The 24,907-nt window shown below is 36.5% G+C and overlaps 1 protein-coding gene and 1 long non-coding RNA gene across 3 annotated transcripts; one reads left to right on the top strand and one right to left on the bottom strand.

Moving 5' to 3' along the window:
* Window positions 1-13,450: 13,450 nt before the first annotated feature.
* Window positions 13,451-16,632, bottom strand: LOC125229897. Its single transcript, XR_007177461.1, has 2 exons — window positions 16,210-16,632; window positions 13,451-13,729 (listed from the first exon to the last, which is right to left on the bottom strand). It is a non-coding gene; the product is annotated as an uncharacterized LOC125229897 (long non-coding RNA).
* A 1,585-nt stretch (window positions 16,633-18,217) lies between these two features.
* Window positions 18,218-19,382, top strand: LOC125229658 (protein TRACHEARY ELEMENT DIFFERENTIATION-RELATED 7-like). 2 transcript variants are annotated; one of them, XM_048134547.1, is made up of 3 exons: window positions 18,260-18,344; window positions 18,591-18,666; window positions 18,975-19,382. In XM_048134547.1, the coding sequence occupies exons 2-3, from the start codon at window positions 18,648-18,650 to the stop codon at window positions 19,220-19,222; spliced, it is 267 nt and encodes an 88-aa protein (XP_047990504.1). In that variant the 5' UTR covers window positions 18,260-18,344; window positions 18,591-18,647; the 3' UTR covers window positions 19,223-19,382. The 2 variants fall into 2 exon arrangements, with proteins under 2 accessions (XP_047990505.1, XP_047990504.1); XM_048134548.1 differs by lacking the exon at window positions 18,591-18,666 and having other exon boundaries at window positions 18,218-18,344.
* Window positions 19,383-24,907: the final 5,525 nt, after the last annotated feature.

Here is a 24,907-nt window from a genome sequence, read left to right as displayed (position 1 = left end):
TAAAGCTTTTCGAGTGACGGGGAAATTAAACTTTTACCATGTTGTTTAGTCATTGTTAAATATATATTTAGTTATTTTTATTATTATTGTAAACTTCAGACAGTGAATTATATGGACTTAAATCCAGTAAAAATAAAATGAGTTCGGGGTTGGTTTTAGTTATTATTAAAAAGCGTGAAATATTAATGGGTTATTTAAACACCCATCAAATACTATATCTAATATAGACTACGGTTGGAAAGAGAAGAGTCGTGGAATGTTTAGGGTCATGTAATTTTTCCGCCTTTTCAGCTTGTACTCCAATTTGGAATTGCACTAAGCGCCTTATCTTGTAAGGTACAGCGGGGCAAATCTCGACTGGGGGGCAATAGTAACTAATCCATTTTTTTCCATTATTACGCTATGATGCTGAGTTCTACATGTATCCACTGAACACGCCTACCATATATAACCGATAGACACTCTATTTAATAATGCATACATTGTAAAACATGGAAAACATGGGTCAGTTATATTTGCCCCCCAGTCGAGATTTGCCCCGCTATACCTTACTGTTTGTGAAGTATTAACATTCAGACAAATACGACTATTTCGCCACTTTTCTTTAACATACAGTACCTACTTACCTGTTCCATTAAAAAAATTGCAGTTACAATTTAATGAATATAGTAATTTAACTGCATGCAACAGAACATTCGTGTCAACATGAAATTGCCCAGCGGCGTGTAAATAAAGTCCTTAAATAAAAGTCAGGCTTTATATTTCAAAGCAAAATAAAGTCAAATTAACAGTCATTTTTTAAGCGTATTCAATAATTGCGCTGTCTGCGAATCTGGTGCGTTTAGATCCGAATCCTAAAAGTGACGTGTATTCTATTTTATTATTTATTGTATAATTATTTTAATATATAACAGATATGTACCAGAGTAATTGAATATAATAAGTACTAGTCAAATTGGAATCAGGTTCCAAGATTAACTACAACGTACAACAACCCCGCACTTAGCTTTCTATGAAAATATTGGTAGTATAGCTCCCCTTAAATTTATGTGAGTAAAAATACTCGTATGTAACCGTTGAATTATGCGTGAGTAAATAGTTTCGCTGAATCCATGTAGCTACCATGCATTTTTAATACATAACTCGAAAGAAAACATCACAGAAAATGAAGAGGGAGAAAGTGCCTCAAATTGTTACTTACTTTAAGCCAAAATAGTTTTACTTGTTAATTTCAAAAAGCGTTAAAAACTTAATTAAGCCAGTATCATTTTATCCATATTAATATTATAAATGGGAAAGTGTGTGTGTCTGTTTGTTTGTCCGTCTTTCACGGCAAAACGGAGCGACGAATTGACGTGATTTTTTAAGTGGAAATAGTTTAAGGGACGAAGAGTGACATAGGCTACTTTTTGTCTCTTTCTAACGCGAGCGAAGCCGCGGGCAAAAGCTAGTCATTATAAACGGCAAAATTGTTTATTTGCAGCACAGGATGTGAGGTTACCTATCAGTAATGTATGTGGTGAACTCTAATACCAGTTCATTCATCGACAGCCAGTGGAGCATAAAAAAGAGCTGAATGTGTGCTCGGTCGAATAACCGCCGCGAATGAAAACGGTCCGATTGAAATGTTTCAACAACACAATGGAATGTGTGGATTAAACTTTGACTTTTGTTAAGTGAAGTGCATGGATAGGTGCAAGTGTTTAATGTTTGTTATCGGGAAACTTTTTGGTAGGTTTTTTTTATTGTGTAAGTAGTACATGTGTACTACACAATAAAAAAAAACCTTAGGTATGTACCTAAGTTAGTATAATGTGGGTCATAATTAAAATATCGTTTTTTTATGTAAGTTTTATGTCATCAACTGATCTACAGAAGATATTTTTAGAGCGTGGATTCTTAAGATGATCCGACTGCGCCATGTTTCGTATGGATGACTGACGTTATTATTACTTTTTTTTATAATCATTCGTAATTTGTTATATTGGTTCATTCATATTGTTACTAGAACTCACTAATAAGTTATTTTGAACAACACAATGGAATGTGTGGATTAAACTTTGACTTTTGTTAAGTGAAGTGCAAGGGGAATGTGCAAGTGTTTAATGTTTGTTATAGGGAAACATTTTGGTAGGTTTTTTTTTATTGTGTGACACTTATTTTAACTATTAGATATTGTACATAGTATCATAATCAAAATGGCCTTTTAAACTTCATTTTTAATTTTTAACGAGATGAAATTCGAATTTAATCCCAGTTTTAATACAAAATCAACGAATATATATATTTAGAGGGGTATCGGTTTATGACATCGCCCTTAGTTGCCAAGAGTAGCACTGAAACTTGAGTAGACCTTGGATACAGGCATGATTGTACATGTATGTATGTGTCGGTTTGGACCCGACTGAATGCGCTTATGTTTAAAAACTTTCAAATAAACAGAATAGGCTACTTGACTCTTTTTTAAAGTTTGTCCTATATTATTACTTACTGTCCAATTAACCGAAAAAAAAATCACTATATTTTATTATGATTTAAAAACCGCAAAAAATATTTTTAAAGAATACTTTTACGTCATCAGGCAAAAACAACATCAGCCATGTCGTCTATAGATTTTCTGTGAATGAAGTCATTCAATGCGAAAACAACACTTTGTGACATTCTAAGTACGAGGCATAAAGGTCAATATGTTAGTGATTGATTTGACATGAATTTTATGACGTCACTACACGGCCGACAGCGATTTCGGTGGCCAAATTTAAAAAAAATACTTAAATTTTTAAATTAAAAATACGTGGTCATCGTACACATTCAATACCCAAAATCATTAAATATTGGTTTCTTACGTCAAATATTACAGAAGACAATCATTCCTTGTGCCAAATTAGATATGAGTCTAGTAGCCTATTCCTAATTTACAAATGTTACTAATTAAGTTCAATTATTGTTTGAAAGAAACTTTCAAATTCATTAAAGTCCTTATTTTACGAATCAGCCACTCAACCTTCATCATATTTATTGAAAAGAGAGCCATAAGTGACGGCACTGAGTCAACTGGCTAACTATTTAATTTCAGAGACACCAAAGACGAACAAAGAGGAAATTAGGATGTTCTTCAGAGCTTTCCGACCGGAGTGTACTTATTGACCATAGACCACCACCAGCTAGATGGAGCATTCAAGCCAACTCAAAGTCACCACACATAATGTTCTGCCGAATTAATTCAGTTTGGAAAACTAAATGCAACTGGTTGATTCAATTATGTCAACTTTTACTAGTGTAATTCTGGAACATCTGTTGTAGTATGAGTAGGTACACCTTACCCACACACGTGCATAACTATGCATTACTATATCTATACTATAATATGTAACGACATGTACTTGTTATTTAAGACAGAATAAACGTATACTCAATTCGAAGTAGTTCTCATTTACTCTCCACATCACATGACGACCCTGCCAGAAATATTTTTTAGGATTGAAGCGAGGCTGTTATAGTGGGTACTGGTGTAAGATGCTACTCAATTGTGCTGCCCAAATCGTGGTATTTTATCAGTTAAATTCAAGTACAGTCAAGGTATTAAATATGCGAACAAAGTGTCAAAAAATATATACACAATCTTAACGTATAAACAATAAACTCGCGTATAGGGTGGCTCATTCAATTCGGTCAGTATGGGAAAGTCTGAAACTATAAGACATACGAAGATCTGTTCTTAGACCCTGTCATCGATGATAATAAAAAGAAAAAAAACTACCCAGCTGGGGAAATTGAACCCGGTTGTTTTGAAAAAATAAACTTACACTTTTTCTGATGTCTAAAATGAATAAAATGCAGTGTTTTCACATAATTTTTCGTGGCGCCATCTATGTGTGGTGTGGTGTAGTGTATGCTCGTTCTGAGGCGGTCGCATTTTAATGTATAAGATGGTATGATCTTCTTATATTTAATCTATGATATGGCTAATAGTGACCGCGCGGTCTTTGCAAACGCTTCATAATGCTTATAGGGATAAGTTCGCCTTTGTACACCATAACTATGCTGTATTTCTATGTCCTAAATTGTCTTATGTACAATAAAGTGTTTACATACACATAGTGTAGTTATGTACAATATAGTGTTTGCATTATATATATATATATATATATATATATATATATATATATATATATATATAATGCGGCGTCTGTAGTCTGCGATATTGACCGAACCGGCAGAACGCTGGAGACAACTTTACTTTTCATTAACACAGGTTTCCGGCTTTTCTTTTGTTCGCTTGACTTGCGAACTTGTTGAGATCGCGATATAACATTTTGAGTCGCGAAACGAGTCATTTAGTGACAAGCTTAAATTGAAACGAGAAACCCGAATCAAAAGTCATAAAAAAACTTCAATCTTTATGCTCTTTACGGGATACCCCCATTTGCCACGACATAGTGATACTGAAAACAATTATTGAACATCTTGTAACTTACCTATGTTGAACAAATAAATCTTTGAATCTTTGAATCTTTGAATCTTTGCCAGAATTTCATTTGCCATAATTTTATTTGCCACCCTATTCAACAATCATAATATTGTTTTTCATAACATCATATGCCATAATCATTGTTTACTATATTAATCAAGTGCCAGAAACTTTGTTTCCCATAAAGTCAGTTTCCATAATGTCATTTGTCAGAATCATCGAAATCAGTAATTACCACATTCCATATCATCATTTGTCATACAAATTAGCGACCAGAAAAATCCATTTCCATAATGTAATTTGACAGAATCATCGAAATGCGTAATTATCACAGAGGCGACACTACTAGAATTACTAGAGAATGAAACTGCTATCAGAAAGTAGGTTAGGTTAGAACTGTGACCCCCTGAAAAATAAAACTGCTATCAGAAAGTAGGTTAGGTTAGGTTAGAACTGTGACCCCTTGGAAAATGAAACTGCTATCAGAAAGTAGGTTAGGTTAGGTTAGAACTGTGACCCCTTGGAAAATGAAACTGCTTGAAAAGTAGGTCAGGTTAGGTTAGAACTGTGACCCGCTGGAAAATGAAAATGCTATCAGAAAGTAGGTTAGGTTAGGTTAGAACTGCGACCCCCTGGAAAATGAAACTGCTTGAAAAGTAGGTTAGGTTAGTTTAGAACTGTGACCCCTGGAAAATTAAAATGCTATCAGAAAGTAGGTTAGGTTAGGTTAGAACTGCGACCCCCTGGAAAATGAAACTGCTATCAGAAAGTAGGTTAGGTTAGAACTGTGACCCCCTGGAAAAGGTAACAGCTTGAAAAGTAGGTTAGGTTAGGTTAGAACTGTGACCCCCTGGAAAATGAAACTGCTCTCAAAAAGTAGGTTAGGTAATAATAAGGGCAACAATTAATATGGCAATAATTGCTTATGGCGTTTGGATATTATATTAAACCATATTATTGCACTTAATAATATGGCTAACAAATAGTATGGCATTGTATGATTATGGAAGGTAATGTTCGGATAAACAACCAGTATGTCATACAATATTTATGATAAACAAATCATTCGGGCAAATGAAATTCAGGCAAGTTAGATTCGGGCATATGAATATTATGTTAAATGACTGTCGGGCAAACAATAGACAACCGCTCTTTACTTACCTAATTCCTATAAATAATCTTCAGCTGAAAACTGTACTTGTGTATTTACTTATTATACATATTTTGAGCGCTGGGTGGCCTAGCGGTAAGAGCGTGCGACTTTCGATCCGGAGGTCGCGGGTTCGAATCCGGCTCGTACCAATGAGTTTTTCTGAACTTATGTGCGAAATGTCATTTGATATTTGCCAGTCGCTTTTCGGTGAAGGAAAACATCGTGAGGAAACCGGACTAATTCCAAAAAGGCCTAGTTACCCTTCGGGTTGGAAGGTCAGATGGCAGTCGCTTTCGTAAAAACTAGTGCCTACGCCAAATCTTGGGATTAGTTGTCAAAGCGGACCCCAGGCTCCCATGAGCCGTGGCAAATGCCGGGATAACGCGAGGAGGATGATGACATATTTTGAGCAAATTAAGTTACTCTATGTATGTCAGTCTTAAGCACATCTTAAAAATCTCAAAAATACAAATTAAGGTAAATAATGAAAGCGAATCTCCAGCAGGAGACGGCACTACAAAATTAATTAGATTTAATACACATATTTAGTAGGTAAGCAGACTCAGATGCTTTTTTATGACCATAATATTTCCAAACAATTTAAATTAGCCCCTCTTTCACTAAATCTTGCAAACTAATCCGACATAATTTCATAAATATGCAATCCGTCAATCATGAACAAGGCGGTCGCTACACTCGTTCATAATCTAGAGGCCGTTATTGTCAACGCTCTACCGTGGGTTAGATGTGTAATAAATAATAAAGCCCAAGGAAACAACGGCGAAGCACAGACTGAATGAAATATAGACCGAGGATTATATTTACTCTAAATGGGCTTACTCATACTCAATTAACTCATGGCCAAAGTCTAACCTAGGCGAAGACATGAGCTACGATGGAGCCCAGATCGCCCAGAAGGTGCTTGTTCACCTTTGCTTTGAAGATTGCCGGGTTATATAAGCTGGGAAATATAGATAGTAGTAGAATGGGGACGGTGGAATAAGATCTTTAGCACACTCCCCGAAGTGCAACCTGTAAAATACTTTGCAGCCTACCAAATAATAAATACCCAAAACAAGATCTAAATTACCTTATATCATCCTGTACATACTCATGAAGCATACTATATAAGAAAGTAGACTGAATCTTCAATCAGTACTGTAAATTAGTATGTATCGTTTTTTTCTCTCCGACTTTATGAAAATTATTAATTATTATGTTTTTTATTTCCGCTACCCAAAGGTTGTCTTGTAGAGATCGCTCTTTAGCGATAAGACCGCCTGTTGTCTGCCTCTATTTATAATCATTTGTTTTGTCTCCACTGTATCTTTTGCTGAGGTGTGCCAATAAAGAGTATTCTATCTATCTATCTATCTATCTATCTATCTATTACATGATTTGTTACATATTGTCGTAATGGAAAATGGTGCCATGATGACGTCACATACACGCCATCTAGGGGTTTCTACGATCAATGTGAAGGAATATCCGAGAAGAAAGAATAACGAAACGCCGAGAGGCACCGATCCGTAAAATAGTCTTACGTCCGGCTCCGGCGATAGTCCACGAAAATGGACAGTTTTGTAGGTTTTCTCACAATGATATACTTGTTTTAGAGAGCGTTTGTGGCTGAATTCGATCTTCTGTCTCTCATTTTCAAGCACATTTAGTTTGGGGAAAAAACATGGCGTCATCAAAATGGTATACATCATAGAACACTGTCGACAAAATTTTTATTCCGGTTAACGACTCGGCTTTTACTTCTACAAAACTAGCATTACGGGCTAGGACTTCTCTTTCACCATTCAATTTTTTCACGTAATATGTTTCCTCGTGATGTTTTCCGTTACAAAGTATATTACAAAATATAATATCAGCCAATCTAATTTTTATTTCATACACAACAACCTTATATCTAACTTTTATTTCATAACTTTGTAGAAACGCCAGCATTTAATTTCAACTGAGTTAACTCCAAGCGATTTCATGGAATTTCCCTTAAACAATGGTCATGCGCTTCGAAATATTATTTTATTCCAGAGAGCTAGGTGATTCTCAAATTGCCCCCGCATGTTCGAAGAATGCGTTGTTTCACTCATGGATCGACGCTTGTCCCGGTTCAACTGGAATTCTCTGGAAGGTGACAAAAGCAACGCCAGCGTCCCTGTCGGACATTCGCGTAATTTTAAAATTCCAGCTATATATGATAAAAATGCATGCCAGGGAAATGAAAAAACGAAACAGGCTGTTCTAAGTTGTATTTTTTTTTAGTACATAATATCGAAAATTTACAGGAGAAATATACATGTAGACGAAATCCGGGTAATCTGACCAGGCGGGATACTTGTACCATTTTATTAAAACTAGTGCTAAAATCCAAATATTTATTTTATTAAGAGATAGGCCCAGGCCTTGTCGTTTTTTCTTTCGTGTATGATATCTATTTAAATTTATAATTTATATAATAGTAGTGTGACTACTTGAAAAAAGAACAAATCAAAGAATATTCTATAAAATAATTTGATTTGTTCCCTAGTTGTATTTATTTTATCATCAATCCAATATCCTCTTACGACATGACACCACATAAGAGGAATAATCTAGGTTGGCTTACCGGGTTCTGCGAGTTGAGCTTGCTGGCAGAAGCGTCGGTAGTTCTTCTGCTAATTTGGGCACTGTATTTCTGGTTACGCTGTTATTAAATCCTTCACAGTGTTACTCGTATTTGGCTGTTGCTTAAACAGACTTTGAGATGACACTGATTTCATTTTAAAGTTTGACATTTATATAATTTTTACTAGCAGGCCAGTAGCTGCGCTTTAGCCAATGATTAGTATATCTTTACCAAAGAAAAAAGGTTATAAACTAAACAGTACTTTCTCAATGAGGAGGCAAAGATTATGACAGATGGCGCCACCTTATTAGTCCATTGTACAGATACATAATTTCATACGTGAGAGCGAGAAGATGATATGTTTTTCTCTCTCTCACATATGATATGACAGTGACATGGGTAGACACTTGCACAGGCGCCGCCTGGCGGGATAAAATATCAGTGTGCAACAGTAAGCAACAATTTCAATCCAAGGGCACACCAATACGCAACGGGCCACCTCACCTATTAAAGTAATTCCACTTCATCGCAAACAATAGCAATCCATTAAAATTGTTTGCGGCGCTCGTTTGAAGCGGGCTCATGAAAATGCTATTTACTTATTGCGCTGTTTACTTACAAGGCATTTAGGTTTGTGTCGTCTGTTCTCCGTCGTTTTGAAAATGGAATTTTCCTGTTGAGAAACAAAGGGCGTATTCCCAATCGGTCTGTCTGTGTATTAACTTCGGGTAAAGGTATTCTTTAGTCTGAATTGCTTCTCGAAGATGAAACGCCTGTGCCACCTTTTTGAGTTTGACAGGGCCAGTGTGTATAAAATATTTACAATTACCGTTTATATATGGTAGGCGTGTTCAGTGGATACATGTATGTAGAACTCAACATCAGTGTAATAATGAAAAAAAAAAAAATTTGTTACAATCATCGCTGTACAGTCAACCAATTGGAACCCTAGGCCACTCTACAACCATGTCAAATTGACAAGCAGCAAGAGATTTCTTACAATGTGATTTATAGCGTCACTATGACATAGTTCTACAGTGGCCTAGGGTTCCAATTGGTTGACTGTACCTTATCGACGTTAGATAAGTAGGTACGTATAACGCCCAATAGTACTCAATAATTATGATTAAACAGTTATATACTTACATCTGATTATTTCATAATAACGTTTGATATGATAACAAGATAAAATTATACTGCTGTTTAATTACATAAGTACCTAAGTATGTAATCAAACAGCAATACAAAATTAGTTCATGCATGAATTTCATAAAGATGGCAATCGAACCTACTTCCCGTGAGAATCAGTTGGATTCAAAATATGGCGTTTACTTAATCGTTGAAGAGACAACGCTATCAAAATCGTTGCTAATTTATCTTGGTCACTTGCGTAATTATTTATTATTAAGGTAATAATTAATATTCTTACATAGTTACTTAAATCATTTAAAATAGACTGATTAGTAGGCAGTATACCTACAATAGGCACCTATACCTACAATAGGTACATAAAACATTTAAGAATAAAATTGATAATAAATGGGTATAATAATTTTAAAAATATTTGAGAAAATCACAGATGTCATATATATCATAGATCAATCAAACGTATCTACTTAGCGTGTCAAATGAACTCAGTGAAATCCACTGAGTTGTCCGTCTTTAATCGCAGCTTGCAGCTTTCGGGCGTCAATTTTTGTAAGTTGAAGTCAATCAAAACATAAAAAATGCCTCGTTACGTGATATTCAATTGCAACAACACAAAAATTATGAATAATCAAGAGCCTGAGACATATTTAAAATTACAGGCAAGAAACAACTTCAGTACAAAATTTGACACGCTCGGCCCCTATACAAATAGATGAACTTGTTTCTTCTATATAAATAAAGTTCTGTGGAGTAAATCAATTTTAATAGGTACTATTATTTAAGAATAAATTTAAAAGTGGAAAATGTCTGCCTTGGGTGAGACTTGACCTCACGGGCCTCACGGCCTCTGGATTCAAGTCTCACCCAAGGCAGACATTTTCCACTTTAAAATTTATTCTAAGCCTAGTGGCATCGATTGCAGACGTTTCTGCTAATCAGAAGTTAAAATTTATTATTTAAGAGATAAGGTCATTGATTAAATTTTCATCATATCACTAATATTGTGAAATGTAAAATTAATGAATTTAAACAATTACTTATTCTTTATCACGTATTTTAATTCTTCAATCAGATTTCCTGAATTAATGTATAAAACATTATTAAGTACTATCAATTAGCGAGGTCCCGGGTGTCCAGGAGGTCCAAAGTGTCCAGGACCATGGGGCCCTGGAGGTCCCGGTGGACCGTGGGGGCCAGGATGATGGTGCGAAGGCGGGCCGTGGAAATGAGGGCCTGGAGGCCCATGGTGGGGGCCTGGGGGCCCATGATGTGGACCTGGGGGTCCGTGATGAGGGCCTGGAGGCCCATGATGAGGACCTGGGGGACCGTGATGATGGCCTGGGGGCCCGTGATGGTGCGGAGGACCGGGCGGTCCGGGCGGACCTGGGGGACCATGACCAGGGAACATTTCTGTAAATAAAAAAAAATCAGTTGTTCCGTTTACTGCATTAATATTATATTATGTCAAATCACACTCGACTTTGTACTTTTTTTTTATGTTTTGTGCAAAAAAATATTTAATATAAAGAACAGCGGAGCAAATCGCGACTGAGGGCAATTGTAACTAATCATTTTTTCCATTATTACACTATTTTTGATGTTGAGTTCTAATACATGTATCCACTTAACACGCCTATTACCATGTACGAGTATAACCGGTGGACACTCTATTTAATAATTTAAACATTTTAAAACATTAAAAAAATGGACCAGTTACATTTGCCTCCAGTCGAGATTTGCCCCGCTGTACCTTAGGTAAGACGGTCGTGAGACGGTCAGTCAAGAATACGTAACACAACAAATACCGAAAACATATCTTCTACGATCCTTTGTCACATATTTTTGCGACTTTCGAGTAACATTATCTATTGATGCACAAATAGCTACAAAATTTATCAAAAAGACTGAATTCACTCCATTGAATGGAAGCGCACTGTAACGATAATACTATGAGTTATTCGAACATAAAATTCTTTTTCTACTCTCGAATTGTTATTCGTCATTTACAGGGTCGTATATAGATCTTTAAAACCCTACATAAAAGTCTGTTCCCTAAAGCCAACGTCCACCGGCTTTCCGCGCATGCGCGCAGTATCGAAAACACTGAAAACGCATTGTTTGGCTCCGTAACCATGGCAACGCATTGTTATAACGATACTGCGCGCGTGCGTGGTAAGGCTTTGGGCAGCTGAGCTGACAGTGCAAACCTTTGCGTCAAAATATCATTCGATCATTGTGAATTTCACGAAAGTTATTCAGGAAATCTATTAAAAACTAAGTGCATGGTCATAGATAAAGTATTGTATGCAACGGTGTTTAACTGAGTCAAAAAATACTCGTGGCATCTTAATAACAATTTTCGGCTTCGCCTCAGATTGTTACCCACGCCACTCGTCTTTTTTGACCTCCTTTAAACGCATGTTGCATAAAATAGGTACTATAAAAGTAAAAATTAAAAACATTAAAAGTTTAATATTATTACAGTACCTTCAATAATTAATCCTCAATTGCGATAAAGCTGTGTGATATACACAGCGTTTGTACCTGAACTGATAACCGCCAGATATTCGCAGTGGCACCCAACGCCATTTTTCACCGCCTTATCTGTTAAGCTCGTATCGTTCCGGCAAACCTATTCGGTGTTTCAACTATCGGTGCCAGCCCAGCACAATGAATCATAGTGTTATTTTTGTAGTCTTTTTGTATCTTATTTGTGTAGAAAATTCAGTCAAACCAGGTCAAACTTAGTTGACATAGTTGAAAGGACACCTTACACAGATCAACCTAGCCCCAAACTAAGCAGGCGACGACATACATACTTATATACATAGGAAACATACATGACTCTGAAACAAATATTTGTGCCCATCACACAAATAAATTCCCTTACCGGGATCCAAACCCAGGACCGCGGCTTAGCAGGCAGGGTCACTGCCGACTAGGTCAGTCTGTTTAAAGCACAGAACTAGATTTAGATAGAAGAAACAAGTTCATCTATTTGCATGGCGGCCGAGCGTGTCAGATTTTGTACTGAAGTTGTTACTTACCTGTGATTTTAAATATGTCTCAGGTACTTGAGTTTTTATAATTTTTCTGTTGTTGCAATTAAATATCACGTAACGAGGCATTTTTAATGTTTTTGTTGACTTCAGTTTACAAAAATTGACGCCCGAAATCTGCAAGCTGCGATTAAGGACGGACAACTCAGTGGATAGTACTGAGTTCATTTGACACGCTAAGTAAATATACGTTTACTTAATCTGTGATGTATCTCGTTTTCTTTTCTATACTTGAGTGAAAAGCTACCTGTTATGTTGCACTCTTATAGGCATAGGTTATTAATGTAAGTTAAAAACATTATCTGCAGCTTGAGGTCGTATGGACCTCAAAAATTATTAATTGAGTTATTGTGGCGTTAGCTTGCCTCAAAGTGGTTGGACACAACAGAATATTTATGTATGTGACTGGTGCATAATGTCTTATTATGTACAGTTGCATACATAACATTATCTACATCCATATACATATAATTATATCTAATTAGTATCCTACTATGTGTGGTGCTGTACAGATATAGTCTAAATTCTGTTAATCTAGTTATTGCCTGTCAGTTCAGTTTTAATACGTTCGATATTTATTACTAAACGAAACAAATTACTGATCGATGTATTCCATCATCGAAAACATAAAAAATGAATCTATAAGAAGGAGAACTCCATAGTGATGATCGAAAATATGATTTTTGTTGTAACATACTGTTTTCAATTTAAATGTAATTAGAGTATCGATTGGCGATACCGTAAAGTGGAAATTACGATGCTCTAGCAAATGCAGAGTTTCTTAATATAAGTCATTTGTTTATCGCTCTTAAACATATTATAGAGACCCTATGTTATGGATGTAGATAACTTATACATAATTATGTATACGTATGACACGCGACAGGCCGACGACGTAAAAATTCCTATGTAAATTTACTCGTAAAACTTGAATTCTTAAAGAACCCGGCTTTCTCAGTCAAGGGCTCGAGTTGTTCAAGGTCTATAAAATCATACAAAATAGGTATTTTTAAATTATTTATTTTAGCATAAATATTCTAATAAATTATTAAAGCATTTATTCTGCATAATCAATTAGGTAATCATGCACAAGGACCTATGTTAATGTTAATTTTAATGAGGATGCGGCGGTGGGTGGTGAGGTCCATGAGGTCCTGGGCCCCCGGGACCTCCTGGGCCTCCTGGGCCCCCAGGGCCTCCGGGTCCTCCGGGCCCTTCGGGGCCTCCTGGGCCCCCTGGGCCATGTGGCGGATGATGTGGTCCGGGTGGTGGAGGTGGCATTGCTGAAAACAAAAATAAAATAAGGTCATTATGAGATGATACATTGGTAGGTACAGTGCAATAACCTAGTCTGAGAAATCACACCTACCAGAAATGAAGGGCGGCATAGTAAAAATGTGTGTTTATTTAAGCAGCATGATATTATTGGGTGAAAAATATGTAAGGAAAATGCACCACTTTTTTGGAATCTCATGAAAATAATTTTTAATTATACATTATAATAAGTCTGTCCAAGTTAATCATAATGGTAAAGCTATAATATATTATTAGGGTACAAACTAAAATTACCCTAAAAATAAACATAAGTACATACTAAAATTTCATAAAAAAAACCTTAAAGTATATTGCTGTTTAATAAATCTTAAGTATTATTACTTATAGCTCTATAGAGGTCTCCCATACAACCATTTCAGTCGCAAAATCTTCAAATCAGTAACTAACTGTCAAATGTGACATAACGCGTGGTAACGGCGTGCAAACAATGCGACCGTATTGATACAATAACAAAATGTAGTCGTCGTGTGCACTCGTTACGGTAACAAAATGTGTACGAATTTGTGGCTGTCAATGTCACTGTCAGAATGACTTTTAACGACACTTTATTAGTCGACGTTTGCACACATAACGGTAACAACATGTGGACGAATTTGTGGCTGTCATTGTCACTGTCAGAACGGTTTCTGACAGTGACATTGACAGAATTTGTACACACATGTGTAGGTCTGATTACCGAACTGCTCCTAAACCACTGTATCCGCAAATGACAATCTGAAATACGAAGGTTTCTCAAACTGTCTTGTGAAGTTGTGGACTGGTTGCTTTGAATCATTTAAATATGAGCGAATTAAATAATAATAAACGACGACGACCATTTAAGCACTCTTCGACATTTTATAGAAATGTGGGAAAGTTAAGAAAAGTGCAGAATGATAATACAAATAGATAAGCACTTTATAGTTACTTAATGTATTAAATATATAATTTTTAATTCTTATTGATAAAAATGAAGTGTAGTGTTGCTTTACACAATAAAAGTAGGAATCAAATGAAATAGAGTATTTACTGTGATATTAATAGAATTTCTGTTGCGCAATGATAGTTTTTTTCAGTACAGATGCTGCTTTTTTAACGCAGTAGTGCGAGCAAATCAAGCAATGATTCATTTCTTGTCTGGTCGAAACTCTTAGCTTAGATTTAGGTACTGAAAATCGTCGTACGATACACGTGCGAAAAGGACATTCACAACTCGTGTCGATTTAAAACACTCCCTTCGTTCGTGTATTAATTTATTGCTACTCGTATCGATTTTCCTCTTTTCCGCACTCGTATCTACAAGTATTTTGTTTAGGTTACAAAAAAAACACATTATTTATTCTACTACGTTTTATTTATGTCTCTTTAACATTACAAATTTGTAGACACTTATCTATACAAAAATCTTGACAAAAGAAGTACAGATCGCTGAAATGAATGTTGATAGTAATATTAATGAAGACTACTTCAACAAGTGTCAATTGTGAAATGCCGCACAATACTAGTTGCTCTATAGAAGACCATAATAATATGATCCCCGATCCTTTACAACCCAGCAGCTCGGTACGCACGTTACAATTTTTTTTTAATCTTCTTTAGTGAAGTACGACGGCATATTTAATTGTTTATAAAGTTTGAGGATACCTGAAAAAAATGAATACAAGAAGCCATTCTGCTTTCGGTCACGCGTGTACGCTGCGACCATTTTGCGACCGTTTATTGACCGTTTGGCGACTGTTTTTTACATGGAATATTACCGTCTTAATCCATATATTAACAACTTTATTGGTTTTCTAGGCATTATTTTTATTATTTCAGTATAGTATATGCACCAGAGCACTAAAACTTCACCAATCAATATACATAACACGCAAACACCGAGTAGTCAATAATATTATTACTGGTTAAACTGAGGTAAATTGATGGCGCGTTGATAAATTTAGACTTATTTTATGAAATCACTCGAGCAATTTAATTGGCCATGGTAATTAGCCCACATTATATTACAAATGCAAACAATATTTATCTTTAACAAATTCTTACGCCATTACATTTTAATGTCAAATGATTTTATTTCTTTTTTACTTTGACGTCTCTGACAGTCGCCATTTGAAAAGAATGAAATGAACGAATGATTTTGGGAAAGTAGTCGCCAAACGGTAACAATGTGTGCACGCGTAGTGCACACTTCTGTGACCATTTGTGCCTGTTACCAATCGTCCCCATTTGGGTCGCCGCGACTAAACGTCGACCGTACTGCGACTAAGCATTGAGACCCGAAGACCTGTGTGTACACAAAATAGGAGGATTTGCGTAGGAACGGCGACCGATTATGGTTATATGGGCTATACATTCAGCAATACCCTTCTCTTAGATTCTTTGCACATACCTACATATTTATATACCTCTCTACATGTGGGTCAGTCTAAAAATTAAATTTGTCACTTACCGAATAAAAATACAAAAAGTGTTCAGTCAGTAAACAGAAATTGGCCTCTGAACAAAGTTTTTGATTTCACCGTCTCTTATACCATAGGCTTATCATTTGCTTTATGTGTTGATAACTGATCGCGATAAAGGAAAATTTATCGATTTTGTGATATAACACTATTATGATATAACAGCTGTGTGACATAAACAAATACAGACTTATTCTTCTAAACAATTGTACAGATCCAGAACGCGCGACGTTTTTGGCGGTCGGAGCTCGGAAAACCGGTTAATGGCTACATGCCCATCACCTAACCCTGGCCTGGTACTTTCATGAATCCAACTTCCCCTAGAAGGTATTTGACTATAGCCAAAACTACTATGTATGAACATGTAGATGAGTTAATATAATTATTTGTGAGAGTGCACGGAAAACGTCCCACTTTGTCGATTGCTGTAAAGTGGCTTTGTCAGTTTATTCATATAAAGATAAAATTAAATCTCACCTTAATTGTTACCGACAAAGTGGGACGTTTTACTAAACACACTTGTGGGTGTGTCATAAACCTTAGTAGAATAAAATTAGTATGATATATTTGCGAGCATGTCCATAAATATTGCACACCCTTTGTCTTAGTCACTTTACAGACTTCACACCTACATCAACTTATCAGTGGTTTTACTCGAGTATAATAAACAAAGTCGATGAATCATTGTGAATTACCCAAATATATCCGTATCGATTATACATACTTTGTTAACAGACATAATGATTAATTACAAGACCAATAACTTATAGCTGTGGCAGATCTAGAAAGATAAACACCAGGTATATACGTACCTACATTTGAATGTTGTTTAAGCAAAAAATGGCCGTCGGGGCGAATTAGCAGCAAGGGCGAACGCAGACATTAATCGCCGGTCCCAAGTAACACTGTCGGATTTGCGAAATGACTACTTTCCAGCAGAGCCAATCAAAGTTTTGCAAACAGGTTTTTGCTCTATAAAATTGTCAAATTATGATATTAAGTTATAAAATTTAGGAATAGTTACTATTTTTAGATACCCTTAAAATGTGCATAAGTAAAAAAAAGGAAAATACTTGAGGAAACCTCAGAAATAGTACAACCGACATTCTTGCCAGGAGATTATTAAACGATTTTGTCGGATCTGTCACATACTACTTTTTTGTTTGGACATGGTTCATATAAAATGGTCGTATGTGTCACTAACGCCTTTTTTATTGGACAATAGGTAATAATATGCGCATGTGTCATTTACGACTAAATTACCTGTGTTGTGCATTTCTTCTAGTGGTGAAATATGACAGCTAGATGTTGTGGTTTGTGTTTAGAGTGTGTGAGCTCGCGAAGTCGGCGGTTATCCATACAATATTGTGGGTAGTGGCACAAACGACCGCGTCGCCCTACCCGCGCTCCCGCTAACATTGTTACAACGCGACATCCGACATTGTAAACTGTAAGCTGTGTAAGATACGACGTTCTTGTGACATATTATTTCGGAAAATAGAGAGAAATGTAAAATTCTGAAAATGTCATATTATAAATTTGGATGTTTCCAGATCATTAATGCAATAAAATGAAAATGACGATTTTGTAGATCCGACAGTGTTACTTGGGACCGTCGAACGTCGATACGAACTCTACATGTATTATCCCAAAGTTTCATCCTTGAGAAAATGAGGAAGGTATATAGTGGCTCTGAGCTCTTAGTCTATAAATATGTATAAATATATAAAACAAGTTAAATTCTTGTCAGTTTATAATTATCTCAACCGTTGACCTGAATACCGTAAAGGATTCCAAATGTCTGAGAGTACTTATTACAAGATTCCTTATAGGTATTTATATACTAGATAATAGATATAATGCTTTTACCTATATAATTCATATTAGGATTATTTTTACAAGTTTTGTTTTGTTTTCACTAAGCATAGTCATACGTATTATAGCGATAAGCGTTATCATTTCCACGAAGTGCTAGGGTACGTGGTGATATGTTATCAATATAACGATAAATAAAGAAAATCGATATCCTGGCTATCATTCAGCGACTAAACGTTCGCGTTTATTATACACGTCATTTGTTTTCGTGAAATTTATTATTTGTGAGTTTGTGACTAATCGAAGAAAGGTATATCATTATTTTTTATTCTTTGCGAATTGTGATAATTTATTTATAGTTTTATTTTTCCTATTTTTAATTTTACAATAGTTCTTGTTATCTAATTTAAGTATACATACTTAATTACTTTTATACTTATTCGATTCAGTCAGGATATAAGCTTTGTTTTTTCTGAAATGTTATTATTTAATGTGTCAGTATTTTTCTTTTGCATTAAATGAACTTATCTAATATAAACTACTGTCATGTAAATAGGAACTGAAACGAGTCATCAAAAGACCAACACCCAGCTACACTGAGTCGCATTTAACGATGGGGTTGAATATTTCACGTACGTGTTTTATTTAAAATTTTAGTACTATTTGGTACCGAAGCTATTTAAAGTAATAAAACTTTATTCGTTGTAAAAGCTATGTCGCTGAAGGAATAGGATATAAGATAAGATACCGATGTATGGTAAACATAAATCCAATACGTGAACAAGTTGACAATATAAAACCTAAAACTAAGTACTAAACTTATAGCCGGCTAAAATCTAATATAAGCCCTAAAGGCATTGTACCGATGTGTATTCATTTGAACCTTATTCTAGCTTGAGTTTTGCAATGGTAATAATCTGTCCTTATATTTTGTTCACAGCGATGCCACCCCCTCACGGAAACTGTGGTCCGCATTGCGGTACTTACTGCGCGCCGCACTGTTACCACCGCCGACCGCCACCGCCGCCGCCGTTTCACCACCATCCACCACCGCCGTTTCACCATCACCCGCCACCGCCGCCACATCACCTGCCACCCCCGCATCACCACCACCCGCCGCCACCGCCATTCCACCCTGGACCTCACCTGCCTCATCATCACGGACCGCCGCCGCCGCACTGGCGATAGACTGTTTTGAAAAGATCTTGAGGCTGTGATAAATTATTAATTGTTAATTGTAAGGATCTGGATGCACCGTGATTTTATACTGTTTTATCGTGCTTCTTGAATATTGAAGCTGATGTGATTTCTGGTTTTACGTTGTTTTATTAAAGTATTTTACATAAAAGGCTGTTTGATTTTTTCGGGTAGTAATAAGGTCGTGTGATTTCCGATGATGTACCTACAGTACCTACAAATAGTAAAATGTACCTAACCTATAATGATAATTATGACAATACGCCTGGTTTGGTAACCAGGCGTCTTCGTGATTGACACGATATGTATGGTGAAAAGTGTTTGCTGCCTAGAGCTAGAATTTAACTAGAGTGAACAAAATATAATTACTTGGCAGACAACCTGTGACCAAGAACGTAATATAATATCACTCTTTTTTATTTGTCACGTAGGTGACCTAAGCATTACGCGAGTAAGTCCTGTTTCAAATCAAAAAAGTGATTGAAAATCGTGTTAGTTCGAATCAATATATCGAAATTATTTTCGAATAATTTCATCAGCAGCAGTCCAGTAATTATTAGATCGTTTACCCTTAAACCGTCGGAAGAAATAACTGCGAGCCAAACAGCGTTCTTATTAAGAAAGTTTTTCCTTATAACACGATTACGTACGCCAGATGTGTTGGATAGTGTTTGGCGCAAATATCATGAACGGGCGGTAAATCCAACTTTGCGCGCATGTGAATAATGGAGTGAGTTTCGGATTCTTTCATAATCCGGCTGGTGCAAATGTGCCAAGAGATCACTCACTTACTGGAATCGTATTAAGACTTAGCCTTCATTATCAAATGCGTACTAATTTCTTATCTGTAGGTAGGTAATGTTTTTTTTGTTTCCTCATGGCTGATTTCTTAATTACATACCGATGCTAATTTTATTACGATAGGTAGGTTTTTCATTAATGGTAAAGTAGCTAAAAACGGAAGTAAATAAATGAAATGGTTAAAATATCAATTAGGTATTACTATCAAGGGATATTATTAATCTTACTACTACATAAGTACATATAATTATTTTAAAGGCTTTTTTTATAAAACAGAAGGCAAGAACCTAATTTATTCAGTGCGCATTATAATTTTAATACCTACTTTACGTTATCATTATTAAATGTATATTTGTATAATCAAAGGTCCTTATCAAACAAAAACAATCTGTTGTCGAGGTAATTCTGATAAGCTAGACGATTTGTATTCAGTAAAAAATCGATAGATGTTTACGAATATTTGTATTCAATACAAGCACTGCAGCCAGTTTTGAGAAAGTAATCAAGAGTTCAAGAGCCCACTTCGGGTTCCCATACACCGATATTTGAAAAAAGAACACTCACACAAGTAGCCAACTCATACACACTTGTACCTTTCCTTCATTGGCCGGCATTCGGCATCGGCATATAACCATAGATAGTAGAAACCCCTAGATGACGGGTATGTGACGTCATCATGGCACCACTTTCCATTATTACAGTACATATATTTATAAAATAATTATGACCATTGTTCACCAATTTTTTTTAATATTTTTATAATGTTGCGAGAAATGAGCGGTACCAGCGGTGCTGATTGAAGATGGAGAATTTATTGGAGAAGAATAGTTATAAGTATCTGCCTCTTTCAATATATGGTATACTTCATGACTGTGTATAGGATGACATAAGGTTATTTAGATCCTGCTTAAGACGGTACAGGAGGGGTCAATTTTCCATACAAACGCTCTCGACTATTTCCTCCCTGGTTTTGGAAGATAGAGCAATGATTTTTTCAACACAGATTATTATTATTTTTATCTGTGTTAGACCGTTTTGATTTTTTTGATATTCTTGTTTTTAAAGACCCGATCAAAAATTTCCAAAAACGGCGTTATTGATTATGGCGCAAAAAAGGTGTGGTATTCAAAATTGGTAACAATCAGCCAAAAAGACTAAACGGCAGTGGCGGGGCGTCGATGGCGGGGCGTGGATACAACTCGATTCCCTATGGGTTCCCTAAAATTATCCAGTATCTGTAGAAGTTCATACAAAACAGATCCCGAAAACTCCTCCGGCTTTATCAACGAAAATTTTCACGCCGCGCCACTGCTAAACGGTCCTACACAGATTATTTCATTGTCATTCAGTTTCTCAAATTTCGTTACGGTTGATTAAGTTTTGAAGGAGGAAACAGTCGAGAGCAGAACCTCGATTTTAAAGATTTTTTCGAAATATCTTTTAACTGAGTTGTTCTGAATGGACAAATTTTTTTTCGATAAATTTAGTTAATAAAACTAGTATATTTAACAAAAATTGCCAAATTGAAAGGGGGACTCCCATCCATTTTAGCATTTTCGCTCCTGTATCTATATTTTTTCCTATGTCTATGACATACGTTCTTAAGAGGGAAGTTGCCAAATGGCCCTAATTGAAAAAAGTAACCTTTATCATTGGAGTACCCACGTCCTTTTCCCGGTTTCCTCAAGTTAGATAGCAATGTTACTTAAGAGTTCCTTCCCAGTGTCTAATGCTACAAAACATTTCAATCGAGACCCACTCGTAGAACTAGTTTCTACGGAACTTTATTTAATTTAGAGAGCGTTTTTCAATTACTTAAGTACTTTGTTGAAATGAAATTTTGTGTTGTTTTGGCAACGATTGATGGAATGATGTGTTTATTCTGGGGTCATATCATTTCAGTAAATTGTAATACATATTAGCACATGATTAGCGCAACAATATATCGACGTGACATAGATGACACGTCGCTTTCTAATTAATGTTTTAATACTATTAGTAACAGCTCAATTAAAAACAATAACACTAATCCCATTTGAAAAGTCATCCGCAACGCAGGCTTCGTCAGGTGGCCACAAATGCAAAGCACCATGCTTTGTCACAACCAAACCAATGATGATATCAGCAACAGGCTTCGTCATATGTATATAATAATTTATGCTTTAAGTGAAACAGTCTCAAATCGTACCTGGTTCAAATGGCACACTGGCAGCGTTACCGCGTTGAATAGCCAATGAGATCTGTTGGACCAGGTACGATGCGGACCGAGGGTCGCTCCCCTTGTCCCTTAGCCACCGGCCCAAATCCCTCATGAACTCCTTCGCCTCTAGAGCCCAAGGTCCCGCCGTTTCGACTGCAACCGGCACAAAGTCGTACATCGGCTCCAGAAGTACTTGGCATGTTTTCTAGTTGTATTAATGACCTACGGACGGGTAGTCTATCTAGCGGATATATAGTCCCTTATCAGTTATATGTTAGCCCTAGTTTGATAAACTTTATCGCGTCAGTGCGTCCCTATCGCACTTATACTATCTGCCTGTTGCCTAGTTATGATGCCCGATTTTAATTTATAAACATCAATACACTTTGTATACAACATTGGATTAGACATATTTAAAATTGCAAACGGGACTTAATCGCGTATTTACTATGTTTTAAACACTATGTTTTAAACACTAACCTCCGACGTTTCAAGGACGGCATTGTCCCCGTGGTCTCGGAGCAGACTGGCTGAAGTTGACATCAACATCTTCTAGCTGTACGAGTTTTTCGAATTACCCGCACCTGGTCCTGACTACCCACTTGAACAGTTTGTGCACTAGGGATGTCACCTTGTTGACACACAACACTCACGATATTCGGTTTTTCAACCCGCGATATTTGTTTCTTCCTGCATTTACTAATGACCGGGTTCCATGTGGATGAGATATTAAAACCTTCGTCTCGATTGAAATTTTTATACTTCTTAATTTCAATGGCTTTACGTATTTTTCTACTATAATACCCACGATCTGTAGAGAGAATTTTAGGGTTGTGAAGCTCAATCCAATGGTTAGGCCCTGACTGTAGCAAGTGTTCAGCAACGGCAGACTTGTTCACCTGGCGATTTTTGACAGCTGCGATATGTTCCTTGACCCTTTCCGCTATGGTACGTTTCGTCTCACCAATGTAGGAACTACCACAACTGCAATCAATCTTATAAACGCCCGGTGACTGATACGGAATAACGTCCTTCGGGGACCTCAGGCTCCCTGCAATTTTGGATAAAGGGGTGTAGACCGTTTTTATAGAGTATCTGTCTAGTACCGTGCCAACCTTATCCGTTACATTGGATTAGGATTATTGGATTGGATTAGGTTATTGATTTTATGTGAGTTAAGTTAATTTAGGTAATTTTCATGCGGTACAAACAAATGCATAACTGTTTTCCTAACCGTACTATAGAATGCTTACTTGTTTAGTCACTTGCAATTCGCGGAGTGAGTGAAGCTACGCTGAACATCTTTTAAGCCTCCGCCACACATAAAGCGTTTTGATAGCGTAGCGTTAGCGGTGCGCCGGCGCGGCGGAACGCTGGCGTTCCGCTCGCAATCCGCGCGCATTCCGCTCGCAATCCGCGCTCGTTAGTTCCCGCCGGCGTCCGCTGGGCGCAACGCCAGCGTTCGTCCGGCGCACCGCTATCGCTGCGCTCCGCTGACGCTCCGCTACCGCTCCGCCTACGCTATCAAAACACGCATGTGTGGCCGAGCTTTTACTATGAAACAACCTCGAAATCCCGAAGAAATCGGTGGTACCTAAATAAATACCCCGTATATTGGCGAGGATACTAGCAATTACCAATTTCACTACCTATTGAATCTAATACCTTTAGGTGTAACTAGTCCTAGTTGGGATTAGGCCGGTTTCCTCAGAATGTTACCGTCACCGAAAAAATGTTACTAAAAAAATATGCTCCAAATGATATTGCCTACAAAATAATTCTACTTACAGAGTATCTTTAAGTACCTTATAGTATACAGGGTGGCAAAATCGAATGCCACATGGATGGCAACTACCTTAAATATTGTAAATAGCACATTTTGTGTAAGGGAGACTTTCCTTTGTTTTTAAAAACAATAAATTCGGCATTTAAGGATTAATGAAAAATCGCTTGCCTCAGTCGGGACTCGAACCGGACAAATGTGACAAAAATAACGTGCCGTATTTTATGATGCAGATTGAAAGGGTTACTGGTAAGGTTCATTTTTCTCTAAATAACAAATACAATCAGAATAACGGAAGGCCATGAAAATTTCTTCTTAATTGCGGTGCATTTCACGTGACGGGTGAAATCAAATTTAAAAGGTAATTGTTAGTTTTCATGGCCTTCCGTTATTCTGATTGTATTTGTTATTTAGAGAAAAATGAACCTTACCAGTAACTATTTCAATCTGCATCATAAAATACGGCACGTTATTTTTTGTCACATTTGACCGGTTCGAGTCCCGACTGAGGCAAGCGTTTTTTCATAAATCCTTAAATGCAGAAATTATTGTTTTTAAAAACAAAGGAAAGTCTCCTTTACACAATATGTGCTATTTACAATATTTAAGGTAGTTGCCATCCATGTGGCATTCGATTTTTCCACCCTGTATATGCATTGGAAACGTATAGTTCAGCATACCTACAGTCTCATTTCAAAATATTTACAGAGAGGGATGTTTAATTTTCCTGACTTAATTAATGTTGATAAGTTGTGTTTACCAGACTAGCTATGCAAATAAATAAAATAAGCACCCACATCGACTCGACCGAATCAATAATATGATACAACTGCGAGTAAACTTTGGCCAGACAGCGGCAGAACTTTATACGACCATCCAAAATGTCTTTTAA

Source organism: Leguminivora glycinivorella, chromosome 9, assembly GCF_023078275.1.
Source record: "Leguminivora glycinivorella isolate SPB_JAAS2020 chromosome 9, LegGlyc_1.1, whole genome shotgun sequence".
NCBI classification, from domain to species: Eukaryota; Metazoa; Arthropoda; class Insecta; order Lepidoptera; family Tortricidae; genus Leguminivora; species Leguminivora glycinivorella.
This window is presented reverse-complemented; position numbering and strand designations above follow the sequence as displayed.